Consider the following 25,620-nt stretch of genomic DNA (forward strand, 5'->3'; position numbering starts at 1 on the left):
GTTATAATCCCAAACTCACCTCTAGCTATTGGATTTACCTTACACTTCTTGACCTCACTTCCATAATAGGAGTTAAGTTCCAAAAAGGAGTATGTTGGTCACTTAAGTGGAGAGCAACAGTAGAGTGGTCGTGGGACACATGAAGTAAACAATTGAAACCACACAGGATAATGGCAAGTGACTACTGGCCTCGACAACCTCTCATTCAACTTAGATCATTAGCTTTCATAAGACACAAACAAATTCCACTGAAAAAAACCTTTCTTTTCCACAACATACACACACACCTGCTTTGCACGCTCCTCCTGCTGCTGCTGTTGTTGTTGCTGTTGTTGTTGTTGGTGTTGTTGCTGCTGTTGTTGTTGGTGTTGTTGCTGCTGTTGTTGTTGGTGTTGTTGCTGCTGTTGTTGCTGCTGTTGTTGTTGGTGTTGTTGGTGTTGCATCAACATTGCAGACTGTTGCTGTGCCATCTTCATCCTGTCTTCCTCCGAGAGCCCACTTTGGTCAATAGATGGCATGCGGTGTGGTGGAGGGCCAATACCTGGAGGTGGTTGACGCATCTGGAAACTCATCGCCATCCCTAGTGGCGGGGGAGGTGGGGCTGGCATTGGGGGCCTGCTCATTGGTGGAGGTGGCATGGGCATGCTTGGCATCTGAAATGGAGAAGATAATAGGAGACACTAAAAAGGGGTAATAGATAGATTGATAGCAAAGAAACAGTGGACTCACATGCTCGGCAAAAACAAACAGGGAATCAGAAAACACATATTAGAAAAATCTGGTATTTAACTCTACAATGGCCAGCTACGGGGAATGTAGAGAGCCACATCTGCAAACAGAGACTTCAAATGGCATGTGTATAACTGCGTTCTGGAACAAAGATATCATATTAAAATAACTTTGTTGTTGTCATCCGTTAGGCTCTAGTAATTCCAGTATGTACTTTACATTATCCCATGCTTCCTGGATCCCTACCACAATTCCCTCGAAGACACAGCCCATGCATGGTAAGGTGAGTTTTATATAATTGCCACCATTGTGGTTACTGTCTTAGTGCTCAATTCCAGCACTTTAAGACAGGAATCCAATGTCTTACTTGTCTAATTTGGCAATGTTCTAATGCCTTACTTCAGTATCACTATTTCGTTTTAAGATATTGTGGCATCTGCTGCTTGGCGAAATGCAACTGTTTTAGCAAAAGTATTTAGTTCATTGTAGGACCAGTGAGAAGATGTGACAGAAGACTTTCCTATAACTAATTTTAACCCTAATCAAAATCTGAACCCAGTTCAATTGTGGAATGTGTTCTATAGCTAGTTTGCTCTCTTTTCTGCACCTAGTTTGTGTGCATGAATAGTTGCCACTTCACGTGCGCACAAATAAGCCTTACAGATATCAGCCAGGACATTTTCCATCATGAGGTGGTGCAGGTAAATGCCATTTAAAACTCAACTCCTTGACGAGGTGCTAGTTGCAAAAAGTGTTGCAGAGAACATTAGGGCAGCTCTCGACATGCTTTACATTTTTGCATCAGTTGACTCTGCTTCATAACACCTTGCCTGAAACATAAGAGGACTCTCCTGGGTTTACAGCACCCTAAGAACTACTATATATTCTCCCGTAAAGAGGGAGAAAACAATCAAATTTAGAAGTAGTAGCCAGATTGCTGAAGTCTAGACTAAGGCTGAAGGTCAAAACTGTATGTGGTACCACAGAACAACAATACAAGGGATGCCACAGGCTACTATACAGATGCCCTAAAAGAGTGCCCAGGGATCGGCAGCAGGGGACACTGCAGTTTAAGACTAGTGGTTCAAACTCAGTGCAATGCTGGTCATCAAAATGCAAAGCAGAAATGTGCTTTTAAAGTCACTGTGGAGATACACTGACAAGTAGGATTCAAATGGGAGAATGTAGGGCCGATGTGGTGCATAATCTAGAAATATTATCAAGGAATGTTCTGTTTTACTCCAGAGGAAAGCATGGTATCAGAAATACACGTATGTCCAAGCAATGGAATAGCAACAAGTAATGTAAAAGAAAGCTATGGCAAAGACCGAAAGAGGGTCGTGACCTGCAAAATCCGGAGGGTACAATGCCCCAAATTAAGGACTTCAAAGGACAAATGTTAGGGGCACAAATCAAGTACAGTGGAAGTAAATAGGAATGTGTTCATGTATAAATTTCAGCAAACTGATTTGGCAGCTGGTTGTGAAAAAGAGCTGCTAAACCTCTACAGCATATGCATTTAACAGCCAACAGACCCGAGAGATGCACAGTTCCTAATCAAGGGAGAGCAAAATTACATACCTCAGGGGGTCACCACTAATATAAATGCATTCTTGATTTGGGCACAAAGTTTAAAGAAGCAAAACAGAAGCTGTACACTAAACCAGTGTTGTCAGATACTATCTTTCAGCCTGAATTAGCTTATGTCAATCTGCTTAACTTATGAGCTGCAACCAAACAGCTGAAAATGATTGTTATTGTTTTAATAAATAAATAAAAAAGTAATTTGGGGGACGAATTTCATGCTTCTTTTACCTGTCCAGGACGTGGTGGCTGCTGTGGTGGAGTGCCCATCCCAAGACGCGGTGGCATTTGGTTGCCTGGCCCAGGAGGCTGTGGTGGAGTTGGCATTCCAGGACGAGGGGGTGGTGGTGGCATCTGAGGTGGATTGCCCATTCGCGGTGGTGGTGGCATCTGAGGTGGATTGCCCATTCCTGGACGAGGTGGTGGCGGTGGCATCTGTGGTGGTGGATTTCCCATTCGAGGAGGTGGGGGCAACTGGCTGCCTTGCCCAGGAGGCGGCGGGGGATTTACCATTCCAGGTCGAGGTGGAGGTGGATTACCCATTCCAGGAGGACGGGGTGGAGGGGGTAGCTGACTTCCTTGCCCAGGAGGTGGAGGTGGATTCCCCATTCCTGGAGGGCGAGGTGGAGGGGGGAGCTGGCTTCCTTGCCCAGGAGGTGGAGGAGGATTACCCATTCCAGGACGAGGTGGTGGGGGCAACTGAACAGATTGTCCAGGTGGCGGTGGATTTCCCATTCCAGGACGAGGGGGAAGTTGGCTGGCCTGACCTGGAGGTAGCGGGGGATTGCCCATGCCAGGACGAGGTGGAGGGGGCAACTGGTTGCCTTGACCAGGTGGTGGTGGTGGTGGAGGATTTCCCATACCAGGACGAGGCGGCGGTGGTGGTAACTGGGAGCCTTGACCTGGTGGCAAAGGAGGATTGCCCATTCCTGGTGGGCGAGGTGGTGGAGGCATCTGCGGTGGGTTGCCCAATCCTGGGGGACGTGGTGGCATAGAATTTTCTTGACCAGGAGGTGGTGGTGGTGGGTTTCCCATCCCAGGAGGTGGTGGTGGATTTCCTATTCCAGGCGGACGCGGTGGTGGTGGGGGCATCTGGCTGCCTGGCGGTCCAGGCATTGGTGGGGGATTACCCATTCCAGGCCGTGAGGGGTGAGATTTGTCACTATCATCAACCCTCATCACCGGTCTGTTCAACATGATCCCAGTCTGTTAAAAAAAGAAAAAGAAAGAAAGAAACAACTCAGTTAGATGCCCAATGATTAGGACTTTCACACAGGCTGCAGAAAGGCTGAGAATCCTTGCAAGTTCTCAGTGAGAGGTTTTCAGCGCATGAGAAAAACAAGTGTTATCTAGCAATCATTCAGCATGTCACAATCAATTCAAACAATAGTTGCAAAAATTACAACTGTCCATGAAATTCTCTCAGTGACCCAAATGAAGAACAACTATATAGGCCAGAATTAACTGAAATAAGAATTTTCAATGGAGGAGGTGTGTTATTCCTGTTTTGAGTACTTTAAGAAAAATATCACGCACAGACGTTTGAACAAGTCTGAACAGAGAAAAAAAAATCCCTATAAAGAAATCATGTTAACATTATCATAAGCCAACAGTAGCTAACTATCAGGATAAAATGATTTGGAGATATTCACAAAATTTAGTTTGGATGCTAAGCGATAACTTGGTGCTCTTCACCATTTCCATGGATAGACGGACACTTTGATGTAAATTTACAAGTCTCTACCAGACTCCTGTTACTAAATTTACAAGCACAAACTTAGTAACTTTCCATGTCTGTGGGGATCTCTTCCCCTCGGGTGGAGATTCCCCCTATAGAAAGTAATAAGGAAGTTTAATAAAATTTACTATAAATTAGTAAAAAAAAAAAAAATGTTTTAACTATTCGCACGGGACTACCAAAGCAACACAGGAAAAACACTTGCACTATTCTAACATAATACCACTACATTTTAAATTATTTACATTTTTAATTGAAAATTAAAAGTTAATTCGGACCTTCCCACTCTTAAATTATTTGTATTAAATGTGCCACAATGTTTAAAAAAGTTACACATTTCCTCTATTTTTTCAAATAATTTACACAACATGTTGTATTAAAATCGAACACTGAAAATGTTTTAAATTCAAAAATATAATTTAATGTAAAAAAAAAAAAAATACACTGATAATTTAATTTAAAGTGGTATTTCCTTTAATCTATATGCTTCCCTGTTTTAGTGTTGTTGCCTGCCTTCATGGATTTCTACAGGAGTGTTTTTTTTTTAAAACCCAGTGTTTGGCATTGTGTGGTACCTGACTTACTTCAAGGCTGAGCTCAAGTACACTTAACTATGTTTTGTAAGAAGGGCTACTACTGTAGATTTAAATCTGTATCTTATAAACTGCCATCATACTACTCCTATGGAATCTGTTTTTATTGGTAGAACCTCCCAAAACCACTTCAATTTCCCTCAACCTCATTCAATTAGTAGCAATTATTTCCTGTTTTCCAGCCATTCTTTGTGCCTCCCACGTTTACTATTAAATCCCATACTTAGCAGGTGAGAAGAGACGCATGCAATGATCCCCGGCTGGAGGCTTGTAAACTGCATTTTAGAGTATGTAAAGTAGAATAGTCCATCACTAGGACCACCTGTATCTCTGTGGTGCCACAGTTAGATTGCCAAAAAAGAAAATTACCCCTCTCCTAGTTTTTGAAAACTGAGCCAAGTTGAGATATGTGTAACTCAAAAAAGAAAAATCAAATGAAAAACTTTTACTTTAAAAATGAAGCAACAGGAATGCATCTAGCTCAGCAATATTAAGATTTTCCATTTTCCTTATTCATTTTTAGCATGTAGGCCGTTCATCTCCTCCTCATAAATCTTCAGTACTGTCCAATAAACTACTTCCATAAAAAGAAACACAGGAAAACATAGATGGTTCTCACATTTTCCCGTGTTTTGACTACATGTCTGTCCATTCTTAGTTGAGAACCTACAGTCAGCTTTCACCCTGGCCTCCATGCAATACACCAACTCCACCATAAGTAGTCACAGCAAAAGGCTAATATAAAACAACAAAAACACAGGTAGCATGTTGACAAAATCATAAGAAAACTGAAACCTGTTCCATTCAACTGGACTGGTCAACAACAATCATAAGTGCAAAAACAAAATCTAATTTGGTTACAGCTACAACCTCTCTTCAGTTTTAAGTGAAATTTCTCATATTTCAAAAACATGTCCACCTGGGCATTCAGATATTTAGACAATCAGGTTTAAACATGGTGTTGAACTTGGCAGTTCTTCCAAAAGAAACAGTTAGGGGTTTTCTCTACATCCATTTCATATTTAGTTTGTCTTGAGAGTGTCACCCATGTTAATCACATTTATTTAAAAAATATATTACATAAAAGTCAATAACATTTCTTAATCATAAAAGAATATCATTCTGGAGTTCATTTACTTGTGATCGGTCACCAAAGAGCAACTAAACAGCTTTTCACCCTCTGATATGACATGCGGCACCAGAAATGTCATTGATTTTTTTTATTTATTTTTTATTTAACTCAGATACATCCGCACTATTAGGGACATCAACATCACTATTTACGATGTTGAGGTTTCAATAAAGAGTTGGTACAGATTGTAATTATTGGCATCACTTGTGTGACTGAGATGCTATCTTCTGCCGATATAACATATGGAGTTTAGGTATGAAAAAGTATGTACTCCTTTGTGAGAATGACAACACCTCTGCATATACTCTTTTCTTGGCATAACATACCTCGGAGACAAGTGATTAGGTATACAAGTCTGTGTATAATTCCTATCAGGGCTCCCATAAAAGAATATGCTATTTACTTGTAAGCATCTATTCAAGTGCTGTAGATTCGAATGTTCTGCACCTTCCTGTCATTTATATTGGGCTCAGACACTTGCAACTTGTTTTTTTTCAAAGAAGTTTTTTGAGTACCAAGGTATAGTGACTCCTCTTTTAGTTGGCAATGGGCATGGGCATCAGCTCCAATGTGCAACTGTTTTCCGCACTGGGGGTGAGCGAAAAGATGAAGCGTTAGATAGGAAAGTGTAATGACCATGCAGGGCGGTATGTAGCAAGAATTTAAGTAAGAGAAATGCGCATCTGCAACAACCAAAGGCTTCCAGGGAGATGGGTGGGTGCATGGTAATCTACAGCATTACATGTTGTGAACAGATGCCTATAAGATCAGTAATGAATTCTGTTCATAGCATGTGTGGTTGTAGATAAACATACTCTGCAAAGACCATAAAGCAGTACTCCCACGAGCAGTGGCTGGCTGGAAGATGCTGCAGAGGACTGAACCAGAGTTCTTAAAACACCTCGCCAACTCTTACTTGTTGGCATGCTAAGACATCCACACACTAGTGTTTGGTCAATGTTTGTGGAGTGGACCATGTAGCTGCTTCATGCACGTCAGCCACGGGTATGTTTCCAAATTCAAGTTTAATGTATTTTATGTAGACAATCAAGCCCAGCAAAGTACTCAGTTTCAGGAAGGAACCGAAGACATGGCTTTTTTAAACCACCTCACTGGTATATGCTACACTCCTCCTCCTTAATATGCTTAGTTAAATAAAAAAACGTTGATCAGGACTAGACGACTAAACGAAAGTGCCTATTTGTGAAGTGCTGCTTGCTAATACTGACCCAACAAAATATTTATTAACGACAGAGCTAAAAGTGATCTTGGTCTACATCAGGATATAAAAACAGAGATCCTTGAGGGGCTGGGAAGCAACCTCCACGGAAAATGGACAAAAGAGGTTTACTAGTCAGAATATTAAAAGTAGGTGTAAAACTACTGACACCAGATATAATAGGGTTGAATTACTATGAGTACCATTTGGAGACATAAATGTCATCATAGGCCAGGAAATAAACTTAAAGGGCCAAGGCATAAAAGTACCATGTGCTAGAAGCTAAAAAGTTCAGAATGTTCACAATAGCAGTACTAGAAAATACCATTATCTACATCAGGTGCCAGGCAGCAAAAAACTGGACGGGCAAGACAGGCAAAATTCAGCACAGGAATAACAAGCAATGGTGAAAAGACGCAGCTTGTAACTGCATCATATTTGCAGAACTTGCCTACCAGCCTGCCCACACCGATTTCTTATTATTAGCAAGCAGACTTGAAACCTACATACTCAAAACACACACAAAAACTGAGTACATGCCCCAAGCCTACTCCCGGACCATCTGGTATGTTTCCAGGGAAAGCCATAGTGGCTCCTTTCTTGCACACGGAATAAGGCCATGGCTGGGCAGGCAAATTCTGTTTAGCTTTATTGTAGCAGGATTGGATACAAGGTCACAATCCATCTGACAATGCCTGCCTTTGAAAGAGCATGAGTGGATTGCCGAAAGCAACAAAAAGTTGCTGAGTATTGCCAAAGGATTTGGTCCTATCAATGTAATACATGAGACCGCTTGACATCAAGGGTGCGAAGAACCGTTCTGCTACAAAAGTATGGTTGTGGAAAGAAGACGAGGAGCTCAATGGTTTGATTACAGTGGAATGGCAAGATCGTCTCAGAAAGGCTCCCGTAAGGCGAGAGTCTGCAATTCAGTAACACATCGTAAAGATGTGGCAGCGACAAAAAAAGCAACTTTCATGAAAGGATGTAATGGGCACGTGCAAATGTTCAAAAGGAGGGTCCAGGTGTCTGGTAAGGACAACATTACAGTCCCAAACAGGGGTATGTAGCACCCTAGGGAGAATAATCCACTTGATGACAGGGATTCCAAATAAAGAAGGGTGCTCTCTGTTCTGCATGTAAGATGCAATTGCAATTAAGCGAAGGCATATGGAAGTATAAGCGAGGCCCGATTTTTGTACATGAAGGAGGAAGCAGAAAATATCCTGATCGGCAGGCTTAAGTTGATCTATGCGGTTAATGATGCAGTAATAAACAAACCTCTTCTACTTGGGTGCATAGCAAGTCCCCATAGTGGGTCTGAGTGCTTCTTTGTGTATAGACATAACCCTCCCTCAAGAGTGTAAGATAGTCAAACTCTGGGACCTCAAGAACTAGATTGAGTTGTATGGGGTTGGGCATCTAATTGTGCCAAGGTTCGCGTGAGAAGGTCCAGCCTGTTTCCGGGCTTCTCATGGGAAACCCCCGACATTTCCAGAAGGGGTCGAAAACAGAGGGTATATGGCCCACGTGGGGGTCACCGGGATAAGAAGAAGAAGAAGTGGGAGAACAGGAAAAGCATAGGAAAACATCCCTGCATAAAGCACTGTCCAGGGACAGTGGATGTAGAAAGCTGGAGGCAAAGACGTCACTCTCTGGGAATCGACAATGGTGATGTATGGGACCAGGACTTATGGGTGGAGTTTCCACTTGTGGACTTGTTGATGCATCCTGCTGAGAAGGTCTACTAAAAGGATGTTCACTCCCAGAAGGTACCCTGTGTGCAGGGGTAGCTAGTGGTTAAATGCTGAATGCACTGTGCAAATGCTACTCAGTGTGACCATTGTGTTAACAGGCATCAATGAAAACGTCAACATGTTAAGTCGGGTGTGCACAACTATGGATTTGCACAAGGCCATCATTCAAGAAGGTGAGGAACTGTTCTGATTGTCAATTGATGATTTGGCTGAAAAAGGGGCAGAAACTACACAAATGCTTGCACTCTTGCCCGACTGGGGTCAGCAATGCCAATGAATATACTGTGCTTAGCTCCTTGAAAGAGTTAAATTTGAAGGGGCTGAAGATCGTACTTTAGAGTATTTATGGTGAAGCACAGATTGTGGAAGTGGGACATGGTGATTCGGTGTGAGTAAGGTACTGATGTTCGCTTGCACTCTTGATCAGCCATTCGTCTAAATAAGGGAATACATGAATGCCTTTCCTTCGAAGATGGGCAGCTACCATGGAGAGGCATTGGGGGAACACTCTGGGGGCAGTTCTCAACCCAATTGGCAACACTTAGAATTGATAATGCTAACCACCTACCTCGAAGCAGAGGTAGTGGCAATGGTAAGGATGGATGGATATGTGAAAGTAGGTGTCCTTTAGATTAAGAGCCATCATGAAGTTTCAATGCTGCAGAGTGAAGATGAGGAAATGTTCTGCGAAGATGTACTTGTTGCAGGGCCTTATAAGAACTGGTACCTCTTCCTGAAGGAGGCACTTGTGTTCTGCAAGGTGGGTGTGTATACAAGATGGGAGGTTTGGTGGGGTTGCAGTGGGCTCCAGGCAGTTACTGTGTTGTATGATGGACAGGACGGTAAGTAGCCGTTGTACGGAGGTGATATCTCTGCAATACTGGAGAACCACCTGTAGCCTTAAGGGAGAGGGTGTGGTGTAACAGCCAGAACTGTCGACTTTGGAGTTAGGAGAATCAGGTTTGAGCTCTGCATCGGCTCATCATCCTCAGATTCTGGGAAAATAATTTAATCTCCCGGTGCCTAAAATTCAGCATCTTGAGACCCTCACAGGGGACTTGCCATGCTTTACAAATCATGGTTTTAAGTGTGGTGTGATCAGATGGGAGGGGAAGGGAGTCACTGCATTGCAGAATTGGCGCCTTTGGCTGATCTTCCTTTGGCCTTTCCTCAAAAGTTGTTGCCTCATTGTAGGAAGTTGGCTCTGTATGCACTATTTCAAAGTAAGGAATAGTATGCACAGAGTCCAAGGGTTCCCCTTAGAGGTAAGATAGTGGCAAAAAAGAGATAATACTAATGCTCTATTTTGTGGTAGTGTGGTCGAGCAGTAGGCTTATCAAAGGAGTAGTGTTAAGCATTTGTTGTACACACACAGGCAATAAATGAGGAACACACACTCCGAGACAATTCCAGGCCAATAGGTTTTTGTATAGAAAAACATATTTTCTTAGTTTATTTTAAGAACCACAGGTTCAAATTTTACATGTAATACTTCAAATGAAAGGTATTGCAGGTAAGTACTTTAGGAACTTAGAATAATCACAATAGCATATATACTTTTCAAATAAATCACATATAGCTATTTTAAAACTAGACACTTTGTGCAATTTTCAACAGTTCCTGGGGGAGGTAAGTATTTGTTAGTTTTTGTAGGTAAGTAAACCACCTACGGGGTTCAAGTTTGGGTCCAAGGCAGCCTACCGTTGAGGGTTCAGAGCAACCCCAAAGTTACCACACCAGCAGCTCAGGGCCGGTCAGGTGCAGAGTTCACAGTGGTGCCCAAAACGCAAACGGGTTTTGTAGGGCACGGGGGGGGGGGGTGGGGGGGAGAACACAAGTTAGCACAGAAAGTACACCCTCAGCAGCACGGGGGCGGCCGGGTGCAGTGTGTAAACACACGTCGGGTTTCCAATGTAAATCAATGTGAGACCAAGGGGTCTCTTCAGCGATGCAGGCAGGCAAGGGGGGGGGGGGGGCTCCTCGGGGTAGACACCACCTGTGCAAGGGAGAGGGCCTCCTGGGGGTCACTCCTGCACTGGAGTTCCAATCTTTCAGGTCATGGGGGCTGAGAGTGCAGAGTCTTTACCAGGCGTCGGGATCTGGGAAGCAGGCAGTCGCGGTCAGGGGGAGCCTCGGGATTCCCTCTGCAGGCGTCGCTGTGGGGGGCTCAGGGGGGGCAACTCTGGCTACTCACAGTCTCGTAGTCGCCGGGGAGTCCTCCCTGAAGTGTTTCTCCACAAGTCGAGCCGGGGGCGTCGGGTGCAGAGTAGCAAGCCTCACGCTTCCGGCGGGAAACGCAGTTGTCTTGAAGTTGCTTCTTTGGAAACAAAGTTGCAGTCTTGGGTGAACAGAGCCGCTGTCCTCTGGAGTTTCTTGGTCCTTCTAGAGCAGGGCAGTCCTCTGAGGATTCAGAGGTCGCTGGTCCTGGCGAAAGCCTCGCTAGAGCAGTGTCTTTTAGAAGTGGGGAGACAGGCCGGTAGAGCTGGGGCCAAAGCAGTTGGTGTCTCCGTCTTCTCTGCAGGGTTTTTCAGCTCAGCAGTCCTCTTCTTAGGTTGCAGGAATCTGAGTTCCTAGGTTCAGGGGAGCCCCTAGATACAGAATTTAGGGGTGTGTTTAGGTCAGGGAGGGCAGTAGGCAATGGCTACTAGCCCGGAGGGTGGCTACACCCTCTTTGTGCCTCCTCCCAAGGGGAGGGGGGTCACATTCCTATCCCTATTGGGGGGATCCTCCATCTGCAAGATGGAGGATTCCTAAAAGTCAGAGTCACTTCAGCTCAGGTTGCCTTAGGGGCTGTCCTGACTGGCCAGTGACTCCTCCTTGTTTTTCTCATTATCTCCTCCGGCCTTGCCGACAAAAGTGGGGCCGTGGCCGGAGGGGGCGGGCAACTCCACTAGCTGGAATGTCCTGGGGTGCTGTAACAAAGGGGGTGAGCCTTTGAGGCTCACCGCCAGGTGTTACAGCTCCTGCAAGGGGGAGGTGATAAGCATCTCCACCCAGTACAGGCTTTGTTACTAGCCACAGAGTGACAAAGGCACTCTCCCCATGGGGCCAGCAACATGTCTCTAGTGTGGCAGGCTGCTAAAACCAGTCAGCCTACACGGGTAGTTGGTTAAGGTTTCAGGGGGCACCTCTAAGGTGCCCTCTGGGGTGTATGTTACAATAAAATGTACACTGGCATCAGTGTGCATTTATTGTGCTGAGAAGTTTGATACCAAACTTCCCAGTTTTCAGTGTAGCCATTATGGTGCTGTGGAGTTCGTGTTTGACAGACTCCCAGACCATATACTCTTATGGCTACCCTGCACTTACAATGTCTAAGGTTTTGCTTAGACACTGTAGGGGCACATTGCTCATGCACTGGTGCCCTCACCTATGGTATAGTGCACCCTGCCTTAGGGCTGTAAGGCCTGCTAGAGGGGTGACTTATCTATACTGCATAGGTAGTGTGAGGTTGGCATGGCACCCTGAGGGGAGTGCCATGTCGACTTACTCGTTTTGTCCTCACCAGCACACACAAGCTGGCAAGCAGTGTGTCTGTGCTGAGTGAGGGGTCCCCAGGGTGGCATAAGACATGCTGCAGCCCTTAGAGACCTTCCCTGGCATCAGGGCCCTTGGTACCAGAGGTACCAGTTACAAGGGATTTACCTGGATGCCAGGGTGTGCCAATTGTGTAAGCAAAGGTACAGGTTAGGGAAAGAACACTGGTGCTGGGGCCTGGTTAGCAGGCCTCAGCACACTTTCAAATCAAAACATAGCATCAGTAAAGGCAAAAAGTCAGGGGTAACCATGCCAAGGAGGCATTTCCTTACACTCATCCTGTAGCATACCTTCCTGTTGACTGCTTGGGATTTTGTGGTTGCCACCTCTGGGGAAGTGGTCTTGCTACCTCCCTTGTACTGTGAAAACCCTCTCACCCCCACAGGTATAGCTGTCTGAAAGGCAACCATTGCCCTTAGCATATCCATGTCCTTTTTTTTATTACCTTTTTCATCATATGGTGGTTAAAACAGGTGCTCACTGTCGAACGTCAGGTTCAGTAGATAATGCTGACCATTAGAGTTGACAATGAACCAATGTGTGGCTACTTGTGCTGACACCCTCTAGCCCGCTGCAGCCATCTTTTTAATCTCCTTGTCAGGTGAGAAGTCCCCTATACCTTGGGCATTGGAACGTTTCCACGAAATGTGAACCATGATGGCATCCAGCAGACTGTGGCCGCGGATGTAAGTTGGGTCATTAGGTGAGGGTATGCACTTTTGATGACCCTCAGTGTGATGCCTTGACCTGCTCTTTGAAAGTTCTGGCCACTGGCCTGGGCATCCCTTTCAGCACTGGAAGGCACTGAAGGGTTTGTTGAGTCTTTGAAAGTGTTTCAACCAGGAAGTTACTGTCTTCCTAGCAATTCAACTTCATGAAAAGTAGCCCCCGCTGCATAACCTTATTGTACGAGATAGTGTCCTCACCTGGGTACTGTTTCGTCGGGCAACGGTTAGGGTCTGCCCCACCAGGGGTATCAACATTTTAGGGTTTCTCTGGATACACTAGCACTCTCTGAATAAGAGGAGTGTTGTGAGCCATCCGGTGAAACTCTGAGGTGGTATGTATCATTGTGACAGTCTGGGAAGAAGAAAAGATTGAGGAGGAGGAGAGAAGGTTGAGCAGGGAGAGGACTAGTAACCCTGTTCCTATGTCTTTTGTGCCATGGAGGAGGTGTGGGCTTCAGGGCAAGCTGCTTCTCAAAAGACATCTTCCACTTCCCTGGCATGGACTACTGTGGCTTAGGTGGCAGCTTGGTGGAAATTTTGCCAGTTTGTAGATAGATGAAAAGACACTTGTGGCGAATGTAGGAAGTTGGCTCTGTATGTGCTATTTCAAAGTAAGGAATAGCATGCACAGAGTCCAAGGGTTCCCCTTAGAGGTAAAATAGTGGTAAAAATAGATAATACTAATGCTCTATTTTGTGGTAGTGTGGTCGAGCAGTAGGCTTATCCAAGGAGTAGTGTTAAGCATTTGTTGTACATACACATAGACAATAAATGAGGTACACACACTCGGAGACAAATCCAGCCAATAGGTTTTGTTATAGAAAAATATCTTTTCTTAGTTTATTTTAAGAACCACAGGTTCAAATTTAACATGTAATATCTTGTTTGAAAGGTATTGCAGGTAAGTACATTAGGAACTTTGAATCATTTCAATTGCATGTATACTTTTCAAGTTATTGACAAATAGCTACTTTAAAAGTGGACACTTAGTGCAATTTTCACAGTTCCTGGGGGAGGTAAGTTTTTGTTAGTTTTACCAGGTAAGTAAGACACTTACAGGGTTCAGTTCTTGGTCCAAGGTAGCCCACCGTTGGGGGTTCAGAGCAACCCCAAAGTCACCACACCAGCAGCTCAGGGCCGGTCAGGTGCAGAGTTCAAAGTGGTGCCCAAAACGCATAGGCTAGAATGGAGAGAAGGGGGTGCCCCGGTTCCGGTCTGCTTGCAGGTAAGTACCCGCGTCTTCGGAGGGCAGACCAGGGGGGTTTTGTAGGGCACCGGGGGGGACACAAGCCCACACAGAAATTTCGCCCTCAGCAGCGCGGGGGCGGCCGGGTGCAGTGTAGAACCAAGCGTCGGGTTCGCAATGTTAGTCTATGAGAGATCAACGGATCTCTTCAGCGCTGCAGGCAGGCAAGGGGGGGCTTCCTCGGGGAAACCTCCACTTGGGCAAGGGAGAGGTACTCCTGGGGGTCACTTCTCCAGTGAAAGTCCGGTCCTTCAGGTCCTGGGGGCTGCGGGTGCAGGGTCTTTTCCAGGCGTCAGGACTTAGGTTTCAGAGAGTCGCGGTCAGGGGAAGCCTCGGGATTCCCTCTGCAGGCGGCGCTGTGGGGGCTCAGGGGGGACAGGTTTTGGTACTCACAGTCGTAGAGTAGTCCGGGGGTCCTCCCTGAGGTGTTGGTTCTCCACCAGCCGAGTCGGGGTCGCCGGGTGCAGTGTTGCAAGTCTCACGCTTCTTGCGGGGAGCTTGCAGGGTTCTTTCAAGGCTGCTGGAAACAAAGTTGCAGCCTTTCTTGGAGCAGGTCCGCTGTCCTCAGGAGTTTCTTGGCTTTTCGAAGCAGGGGCAGTCCTCAGAGGATGTCGAGGTCGCTGGTCCCTTTGGAAGGCGTTGCTGGAGCAGGATCTTTGGAAGGCAGGAGACAGGCCGGTGAGTTTCTGGAGCCAAGGCAGTTGTCGTCTTCTGGTCTTCCTCTGCAGGGGTTTTTCAGCTAGGCAGTCCTTCTTCTTGTAGTTGCAGGAATCTAATTTTCTAGGGTTCAGGGTAGCCCTTAAATACTAAATTTAAGGGCGTGTTTAGGTCTGGGGGGTTAGTAGCCAATGGCTACTAGCCCTGAGGGTGGGTACACCCTCTTTGTGCCTCCTCCCAAGGGGAGGGGGTCACAATCCTAACCCTATTGGGGGAATCCTCCATCTGCAAGATGGAGGATTTCTAAAAGTTAGAGTCACTTCAGCTCAGGACACCTTAGGGGCTGTCCTGACTGGCCAGTGACGACTCCTTGTTGCTTTCTTTGTTCCCTCCAGCCTTGCCGCCAAAAGTGGGGGCCGTGGCCGGAGGGGGCGGGCAACTCCACTAAGCTGGAGTGCCCTGCTGGGCTGTGACAAAGGGGTGAGCCTTTGAGGCTCACCGCCAGGTGTTACAGCTCCTGCCTGGGGGAGGTGTTAGCATCTCCACCCAGTGCAGGCTTTGTTACTGGCCTCAGAGTGACAAAGGCACTCTCCCCATGGGGCCAGCAACATGTCTCTAGTGTGGCAGGCTGCTGGAACTAGTCAGCCTACACAGACAGTCGGTTAAGTTTCAGGGGGCACCTCTAAGGTGCCCTCTGGGGTGTATTTTGCAATAAAATGTACACTGGCATCAGTGTGCATTTATTGTGCTGAGAAGTTTGATACCAAACTTCCCAGTTTTCAGTGTAGCCATTATGGTGCTGTGGAGTTCGTGTTTGACAAACTCCCAGACCATATACTCTTATGGCTACCCTGCACTTACAATGTCTAAGGTTTTGTTTAGACACTGTAGGGGTACCATGCTCATGCACTGGTACCCTCACCTATGGTATAGTGCACCCTGCCTTAGGGCTGTAAGGCCTGCTAGAGGGGTGACTGACCTATACTTGCATAGGCAGTGAGAGGCTGGCATGGCACCCTGAGGGGAGTGCCATGTCGACTTACTCGTTTTGTTCTCACTAGCACACACAAGCTGGCAAGCAGTGTGTCTGTGCTGAGTGAGAGGTCTCCAGGGTGGCATAAGACATGCTGCAGCCCTTAGAGACCTTCCTTGGCATCAGGGCCCTTGGTACTAGAAGTACCAGTTACAAGGGACTTATCTGGATGCCAGGGTCTGCCAATTGTGGATACAAAAGTACAGGTTAGGGAAAGAACACTGGTGCTGGGGCCTGGTTAGCAGGCCTCAGCACACTTTCAATTGGAAACATAGCATCAGCAAAGGCAAAAAGTCAGGTGGCAACCATGCCAAGGAGGCATTTCCTTACACAACCCCCCCCCAAACGAAAGAGGATGAGACTAACCTTTCCCAAGAGAGTCTTCATTTTCTAAGTGGAAGAACCTGGAAAGGCCATCTGCATTGGCATGGGCAGTCCCAGGTCTGTGTTCCACTATAAAGTCCATTCCCTGTAGGGAGATGGACCACCTCAACAGTTTAGGATTTTCACCTTTCATTTGCATCAGCCATTTGAGAGGTCTGTGGTCAGTTTGAACTAGGAAGTGAGTCCCAAAGAGGTATGGTCTCAGCTTCTTCAGGGACCAAACCACAGCAAAGGCCTCCCTCTCAATGGCACTCCAACGCTGCTCCCTGGGGAGTAACCTCCTGCTAATGAAAGCAACAGGCTGGTCAAGGCCATCATCATTTGTTTGGGACAAAACTGCCCCTATCCCATGTTCAGAGGCATCTGTTTGCACAATGAATTGCTTGGAGTAATCTGGAGCTTTTAGAACTGGTGCTGTGCACATAGCTTGCTTCAGGGTGTCAAAGGCCTGTTGGCATTCTACAGTCCAGTTTACTTTCTTGGGCATTTTCTTGGAGGTGAGTTCTGTGAGGGCTGTCACAATGGATCCATATCCCTTCACAAACCTCCTGTAGTACCCAGTCAAGCCAAGGAATGCCCTGACTTGAGTCTGGGTTTTTGGAGCTGCCCAGTCCAGAATAGTCTGGATCTTAGGCTGGAGTGGCTGAACTTGGCCTCCACCTACAAGGTGTCCCAAGTAAACCACAGTTCCCTGCCCTATCTGGCATTTGGATGCCTTGATAGAGAGGCCTGCAGATTGCAGAGCCTTCAAAACCTTCTTCAGGTGGACCAGGTGATCCTGCCAGGTGGAGCTGAAGACAGCAATATCATCAAGATAAGCTGTGCTAAAGGACTCCAAGCCAGCAAGGACTTGATTCACCAACCTTTGGAAGGTGGCAGGGGCATTCTTTAAACCAAAGGGCATAACAGTAAACTGATAATGCCCATCAGGTGTGGAGAATGCTGTTTTCTCTTTTGCTCCAGGTGCCATTTTTATTTGCCAGTACCCTGCTGTCAAGTCAAAGGTACTTAAGAATTTGGCAGCACCTAATTTATCTATGAGCTCATCAGCTCTTGGAATTGGATGAGCATCTGTCTTGGTGACAGAATTGAGCCCTCTGTAGTCCACACAAAACCTCATCTCTTTCTTTCCATCTTTGGTGTGAGGTTTGGGGACTAAGACCACTGGGCTAGCCCAGGGGCTGTCAGAGCACTCAATTACTCCCAATTCCAGCATCTTGTGGACTTCCACCTTGATGCTTTCCTTAACATGGTCAGATTGTCTAAAGATTTTGTTCTTGACAGGCATGCTGTCTCCTGTGTCCACATCATGGGTACACAGGTGTGTCTGACCAGGGGTTAAGGAGAAGAGTTCAGGAAACTGTTGTAGGACTCTCCTACAATCAGCTTGCTGTTGGCCAGAGAGGGTGTCTGAGTAGATCACTCCATCCACTGAGCCATCTTTTGGGTCTGATGACAGAAGATCAGGGAGAGGTTCACTCTCTGCCTCCTGATCCTCATCTGTTACCATCAACAGATTTACATCAGCCCTGTCATGGAAGAGCTTAAGGCGGTTCACATGGATCACCCTCTTGGGGCTCCTGCTTGTGCCCAGGTCCACCAGGTAGGTGACCGGACTCTTCCTTTCTAGCACTGGGTAAGGGCCACTCCATTTGTCCTGGAGTGCCCTGGGAGCCACAGGCTCCAGAACCCAGACTTTCTGCCCTGGTTGGAACTCAACCAGTGCAGCCTTTTGGTCATACCAAAACTTCTGGAGCTGTTGGCTGGCCTCAAGGTTTTTGGTTGCCTTTTCCATGTACTCTGCCATTCTAGAGCGAAGGCCAAGTACATAGTCCACTATGTCTTGTTTAGGCTCATGAAGAGGTCTCTCCCAGCCTTCTTTAACAAGAGCAAGTGGTCCCCTTACAGGGTGGCCAAACAGAAGTTCAAAGGGTGAGAATCCTACTCCCTTCTGTGGCACCTCTCTGTAAGCAAAAAGCAGACATGGCAAGAGGACATCCCATCTCCTTTTGAGTTTTTCTGGGAGCCCCATGATCATGCCTTTTAATGTCTTGTTGAATCTCTCAACTAAGCCATTAGTTTGTGGATGGTATGGTGTAGTGAATTTGTAAGTCACTCCACACTCATTCCACATGTGTTTTAGGTATGCTGACATGAAGTTGGTACCTCTGTCAGACACCACCTCCTTAGGGAAACCCACTCTGCTAAAGATACCAATGAGGGCCTTGGCTACTGCAGGGGCAGTAGTCGACCTAAGGGGAATAGCTTCAGGATACCTAGTAGCATGATCCACTACTACTAGGATGTACATATTTCCTGAGGCTGTGGGAGGTTCCAGTGGACCAACTATGTCCACACCCACTCTTTCAAAGGGGACCCCCACCACTGGAAGTGGAATGAGGGGGGCCTTTGGGTGCCCACCTGTCTTACCACTGGATTGACAGGTGGGGCAGGAGAGGCAAAACTCCTTAACCTTCTGGGACATATTGGGCCAGTAGAAGTGGTTGACTAACCTCTCCCACGTCTTGGTTTGTCCCAAATGCCCAGCAAGGGGAATATCATGGGCTAAGGTCAGAATAAACTCTCTGAACGACTGAGGCACTACCACTCTCCTAGTGGCACCAGGTTTGGGGTCTCTGGCCTCAGTGTACAGGAGTCCATCTTCCCAATAGACCCTATGTGTTCCATTTTTCTTGCCCTTGGACTCTTCAGCAGCTTGCTGCCTAAGGCCTTCAAGAGAGGGACAGGTTTCTTGTCCCTTACACAGCTCCTCCCTTGAGGGTCCCCCTGGGCCTAAGAGCTCAACCTGATAAGGTTCAAGTTCCAAAGGCTCAGTTCCCTCAGAGGGCAGAACTTCTTCCTGAGAAGAGAGGTTCCCTTTTTCTGACTGTGTTGCAGTTGGTTTCCCAACTGACTTTCCTTTTCTCTTGGTAGGCTGGGCCATTTTTCCAGACTCCAGCTCTACTTTTTCACCCTGTGCCTTGCATTGTGCTCTTGTTTTTACACACACCAGTTCAGGGATACCCAGCATGGCTGCATGGGTTTTTAGCTCTACCTCAGCCCATGCTGAGGACTCCAGGTCATTTCCAAGCAGACAGTCTACTGGGATGTTTGAGGAGACCACCTGTTTCAGGCCATTGACCCCTCCCCATTCTAAAGTTACCATTGCCATGGGATGTGCTTTAGTTTGATTGTCAGCATTGGTGACTGTATAAGTTTTTCCAGTCAGGTATTGGCCAGGGGAAACCAGTTTTTCTGTCACTATGGTGACACTGGCACCTGTATCCCTCAGGCCCTCTACACTTGTCCCATTAATAAAGAGCTGCTGCCTGTATTTTTGCATGTTAGGGGGCCAGGCAGCTAGTGTGGCTAAATCCACCCCACCCTCAGAGACTAGAGTAGCTTCAGTGTGGACCCTGATTTGCTCTGGGCACACTGTTGATCCCACTTGGAGACTAGCCATTCCAGTGTTACCTGGATTGGAGTTTGGAGTGGAACTTTTCTTGGGACAGGCCTCGTCTCCAGTTTGGTGTCCAGACTGACTACAGTTTCGACACCAGGCCTTTTTGGGATCAAAGTTTTTACCCTTGTACCCAGGATTGGTTTGTGAAGAGGCTCTGGGCCCACCCTCCTGTGCAGGTTTTTGGGGGCCTTTAGAAGACTCTTGACTATTTTTATTTTTGGCTGTCTCACCACCTTTCCCCTGGGGAGGTTTTGTGACCCCTTTCTTTTGGTCACCCCCTGTGGAAGTTTTGGACACCCTAGTCTTGACCCAATGGTCCGCCTTCTTTCCCAATTCTTGGGGAGAAATTGGTCCTAGGTCTACCAGATGCTGATGCAGTTTATCATTGAAACAATTACTTAACAGGTGTTCTTTTACAAATAAATTGTACAGCCCATCATAATTACTTACACCACTGCCTTGAATCCAACCATCTAGTGTTTTTACTGAGTAGTCTACAAAGTCAACCCAGGTCTGGCTCGAGGATTTTTGAGCCCCCCTGAATCTAATCCTATACTCCTCAGTGGAGAATCCAAAGCCCTCAATCAGGGTACCCTTCATGAGGTCATAAGATTCTGCATCTTGTCCAGAGAGTGTGAGGAGTCTATCCCTACACTTTCCTGTGAACATTTCCCAAAGGAGAGCACCCCAGTGAGATCCGTTCACTTTTCTGGTTACACAAGCCCTCTCAAAAGCTGTGAACCATTTGGTGATGTCATCACCATCTTCATATTTAGTTACAATCCCTTTAGGGATTTTCAACATGTCAGGAGAATCTCTGACCCTATTTATGTTGCTGCCACCATTGATGGGCCCTAGGCCCATCTCTTGTCTTTCCCTCTCTATGGCTAGGATCTGTCTTTCCAAAGCCAATCTTTTGGCCATCCTGGCTAACTGGATGTCCTCTTCACTGGAGTTATCCTCAGTGATTTCAGAGGTGTTGGTCTCTCCTGTGAGGGAACCAGCATCTCTGACTATTATTTTTGGAGTCAGGGTTTGAGAGACCCTGTTCTCCCTAGATAGGACTGGTAGGGGGGAATTTTCCTCCAAGTCACTATCCTCTTCCTCTGAGTTGCCACCCTCAGAGGGGTTGGCCTTTTCAAACTCTGCCAAAAGCTCCTGGAGCTGTATTTTGGTAGGTTTGGGGCCCATTGTTATTTTCTTTATTTTACAGAGTGACCTTAGCTCCCTCATCTTAAGATGGAGGTAAGGTGTGGTGTCGAGTTCCACCACAGTCACATCTGTGCTAGACATTTTGCTTCTAAAAGTTGGAATACTTTTTAAGAATCTACAACTGGTTCTAGAATCTAATTCAAACTTTTACAAACTTTTAAACTCTAAAAGAAATGCTAAACAGGATCTAACACAAGGCCCTAGCAGGTCTTTTAAGAATTTAGAAAACTTTTCAAATTGCAAAAATCAATTTCTAATGACAATTTTGGAATTTGTCGTGTGATCAGGTATTGGCTGAGTAGTCCAGCAAATGCAAAGTCTTGTATCCCACCGCTGCCACCAATGTAGGAAGTTGGCTCTGTATGTGCTATTTCAAAGTAAGGAATAGCATGCACAGAGTCCAAGGGTTCCCCTTAGAGGTAAAATAGTGGTAAAAATAGATAATACTAATGCTCTATTTTGTGGTAGTGTGGTCGAGCAGTAGGCTTATCCAAGGAGTAGTGTTAAGCATTTGTTGTACATACACATAGACAATAAATGAGGTACACACACTCAGAGACAAATCCAGCCAATAGGTTTTGTTATAGAAAAATATATTTTCTTAGTTTATTTTAAGAACCACAGGTTCAAATTTAACATGTAATATCTTGTTTGAAAGGTATTGCAGGTAAGTACATTAGGAACTTTGAATCATTTCAATTGCATGTATACTTTTCAAGTTATTGACAAATAGCTACTTTAAAAGTGGACACAGTGCAATTTTCACAGTTCCTGGGGGAGGTAAGTTTTTGTTAGTTTTACCAGGTAAGTAAGACACTTACAGGGTTCAGTTCTTGGTCCAAGGTAGCCCACCGTTGGGGGTTCAGAGCAACCCCAAAGTCACCACACCAGCAGCTCAGGGCCGGTCAGGTGCAGAGTTCAAAGTGGTGCCCAAAACGCATAGGCTAGAATGGAGAGAAGGGGGTGCCCCGGTTCCGGTCTGCTTGCAGGTAAGTACCCGCGTCTTCGGAGGGCAGACCAGGGGGGTTTTGTAGGGCACCGGGAGGGACACAAGCCCACACAGAAATTTCACCCTCAGCAGCGCGGGGGCGGCCGGGTGCAGTGTAGAACCAAGCGTCGGGTTCGCAATGTTAGTCTATGAGAGATCAACGGATCTCTTCAGCGCTGCAGGCAGGCAAGGGGGGGCTTCCTCGGGGAAACCTCCACTTGGGCAAGGGAGAGGGACTCCTGGGGGTCACTTCTCCAGTGAAAGTCCGGTCCTTCAGGTCCTGGGGGCTGCGGGTGCAGGGTCTTTTCCAGGCGTCGGGACTTAGGTTTCAGAGAGTCGCGGTCAGGGGAAGCCTCGGGATTCCCTCTGCAGGCGGCGCTGTGGGGGCTCAGGGGGGACAGGTTTTGGTACTCACAGTCGTAGAGTAGTCCGGGGGTCCTCCCTGAGGTGTTGGTTCTCCACCAGCCGAGTCGGGGTCGCCGGGTGCAGTGTTGCAAGTCTCACGCTTCTTGCGGGGAGCTTGCAGGGTTCTTTCAAGGCTGCTGGAAACAAAGTTGCAGCCTTTCTTGGAGCAGGTCCGCTGTCCTCGGGAGTTTCTTGGCTTTTCGAAGCAGGGGCAGTCCTCTGAGGATGTCGAGGTCGCTGGTCCCTTTGGAAGGCGTTGCTGGAGCAGGATCTTTGGAAGGCAGGAGACAGGCCGGTGAGTTTCTGGAGCCAAGGCAGTTGTCGTCTTCTGGTCTTCCTCTGCAGGGGTTTTTCAGCTAGGCAGTCCTTCTTCTTGTAGTTGCAGGAATCTAATTTTCTAGGGTTCAGGGTAGCCCTTAAATACTAAATTTAAGGGTGTGTTTAGGTCTGGGGGGTTAGTAGCCAATGGCTACTAGCCCTGAGGGTGGGTACACCCTCTTTGTGCCTCCTCCCAAGGGGAGGGGGTCACAATCCTAACCCTATTGGGGGAATCCTCCATCTGCAAGATGGAGGATTTCTAAAAGTTAGAGTCACTTCAGCTCAGGACACCTTAGGGGCTGTCCTGACTGGCCAGTGACTCCTCCTTGTTGCTTTCTTTGTTCCCTCCAGCCTTGCCGCCAAAAGTGGGGGCCGTGGCCGGAGGGGGCGGGCAACTCCACTAAGCTGGAGTGCCCTGCTGGGCTGTGACAAAGGGGTGAGCCTTTGAGGCTCACCGCCAGGTGTTACAGCTCCTGCCTGGGGGAGGTGTTAGCATCTCCACCCAGTGCAGGCTTTGTTACTGGCCTCAGAGTGACAAAGGCACTCTCCCCATGGGGCCAGCAACATGTCTCTAGTGTGGCAGGCTGCTGGAACTAGTCAGCCTACACAGACAGTCGGTTAAGTTTCAGGGGGCACCTCTAAGGTGCCCTCTGGGGTGTATTTTGCAATAAAATGTACACTGGCATCAGTGTGCATTTATTGTGCTGAGAAGTTTGATACCAAACTTCCCAGTTTTCAGTGTAGCCATTATGGTGCTGTGGAGTTCGTGTTTGACAAACTCCCAGACCATATACTCTTATGGCTACCCTGCACTTACAATGTCTAAGGTTTTGTTTAGACACTGTAGGGGTACCATGCTCATGCACTGGTACCCTCACCTATGGTATAGTGCACCCTGCCTTAGGGCTGTAAGGCCTGCTAGAGGGGTGACTGACCTATACTTGCATAGGCAGTGAGAGGCTGGCATGGCACCCTGAGGGGAGTGCCATGTCGACTTACTCGTTTTGTTCTCACTAGCACACACAAGCTGGCAAGCAGTGTGTCTGTGCTGAGTGAGAGTTCTCCAGGGTGGCATAAGACATGCTGCAGCCCTTAGAGACCTTCCTTGGCATCAGGGCCCTTGGTACTAGAAGTACCAGTTACAAGGGACTTATCTGGATGCCAGGGTCTGCCAATTGTGGATACAAAAGTACAGGTTAGGGAAAGAACACTGGTGCTGGGGCCTGGTTAGCAGGCCTCAGCACACTTTCAATTGTAAACATAGCATCAGCAAAGGCAAAAAGTCAGGGGGCAACCATGCCAAGGAGGCATTTCCTTACAGCGAACATCTAACTTCTACTGCAGTCCCTGGAGAAGAGACAGTTTTGAGTTGTCAGAGCCTGTTGCTGATGGCATCTACATTTCTTTGACACTGGTGCCTTCAGTGCAGCAGCTGGCTTTGATGTCTGCGTCGAGATTAGCTTTAGCGTTCCCATCAATGCTGGAATCGAGGAGCCAGTCGCCTTCAAGGAAGGTTGCATCTTATGCCGGGCCCAGTGCAGTTGGAAAAGGGAGCTGTGTTGGTTCTGTCAGTGCCAACCATGGCCAGAAACCAGCAAAGGACCAGCAGGCTGTTGCTGATTCTCTGGGTTTGACATCTGACCCTCAGTGGAGCAGTGTTCTAATGTCTACTAGGGTCACTGCACAGCCGTGAGTGTCCGTGAGTGTCCATACTCAAAAACAACATCTTCAGGGTTGTTGCATCTCAGGAGCTTGATGCTGCTTCCCCTTGGATTTGGAGGGTGAGCTTGCCTCTGAACTGGACTGCACCAGCTGGGTCTCTGAAGCGCTGGTTTATCTCTTCCCGGATGTTGGGGAGTCGTCTCAGTCTATCCTCTAAATACTTCGGTAAACCCACCTCTGCTCACATCAGTCTTCTTCGACTGAAAGAGGAGGCATGCCTAGCATGGGGTCTCATTGTGCTCCAGGGAGAGACAAAGATTGCAGATTTGATTGTGGTCACTCCAGTGGAACTTAAGAGTGACACAGGAAGCAGTAATGGAAGGGCATCCTTTCCATCACTGGCCTAGCATTCTCAAAGAGAAAGGCAATGGAGATGAGGGGTGAGCCCTAGGATGGGTCAGAGGATACAGTGGTAGGCAAAGTATGAGCAGGTGACTTCAAACAATGATGAAGCAAGATCACCAGTTTATGAAGATTGTTCTTTGACAACAGAAGTCAAGGAGGCCCGTTGTTAAGCATAATTAGGTGCCTAACACTGAGTCCAATGGGTACACATCTGAACACCATGCATATTGCCAACTAAAGGAGGAGTCTCTATACCTTGTCACTCAAAAGACTTTTCAAAGAAGATCAAGTTGCAAACGTCCAATGGCAGGAGTATGCAGAGCAAGAATATCTGCACTCACACATGCTACAACTTGCAGACAGAAACATACCTCGAGTAGAGGCTTCAAATGAGGCAGTAGTTAGTAAGAATTTTAGAAGAATATGACCGTGCTGAAGACAATGGAATAATAATTGTACAAATCATCTATTTTTAATATGCCACAGACTACTCGGAGACAATAGAGGAAGAAACACACCCTGAAAGACAGATAAGGTACTCTGAGTTGCTTTGGCATCTAAGGCAGTGGCCAGGTCTAATAGCTTGACATCTAAGAGGCGCTAGGAGTATAATACGTCACTTTATTCTACACCAAATGGGCTCTCAATGTCAAATACAAATACAAGGTACCCCACTTCAACCAAGAACGGTGAGATCTCCGTTCTAGGTGCCCCGTTTTAGATTTCTCCCACTGAACGGCTAATGCTTAGTGGAACAATCATGCTCCCCTGGTACTCCAGATTTCTGAGACATCTAATCTTTAGCCCCTCAATGCTTACTGGCTTTATGC

The 25,620-nt window shown here is 47.0% G+C and overlaps 1 protein-coding gene across 1 annotated transcript in view; it reads right to left on the reverse strand.

Moving 5' to 3' along the window:
- Positions 1 to 25,620, reverse strand: part of SF3B2 (splicing factor 3b subunit 2) — a 277,506-nt gene that overhangs the window by 229,895 nt on the left and 21,991 nt on the right. Inside the window, exons 3-4 of the mRNA XM_069207931.1 lie at positions 2,545 to 3,519; positions 288 to 653 (exon numbers count right to left, since the gene is read on the reverse strand). Of these exons, the coding sequence (XP_069064032.1) occupies positions 288 to 653; positions 2,545 to 3,519 (1,341 nt within the window). The remainder of the gene's footprint in view (positions 1 to 287; positions 654 to 2,544; positions 3,520 to 25,620) is intronic.

Source organism: Pleurodeles waltl, chromosome 9 (assembly GCF_031143425.1).
Source record: "Pleurodeles waltl isolate 20211129_DDA chromosome 9, aPleWal1.hap1.20221129, whole genome shotgun sequence".
NCBI classification, from domain to species: domain Eukaryota; kingdom Metazoa; phylum Chordata; class Amphibia; order Caudata; family Salamandridae; genus Pleurodeles; species Pleurodeles waltl.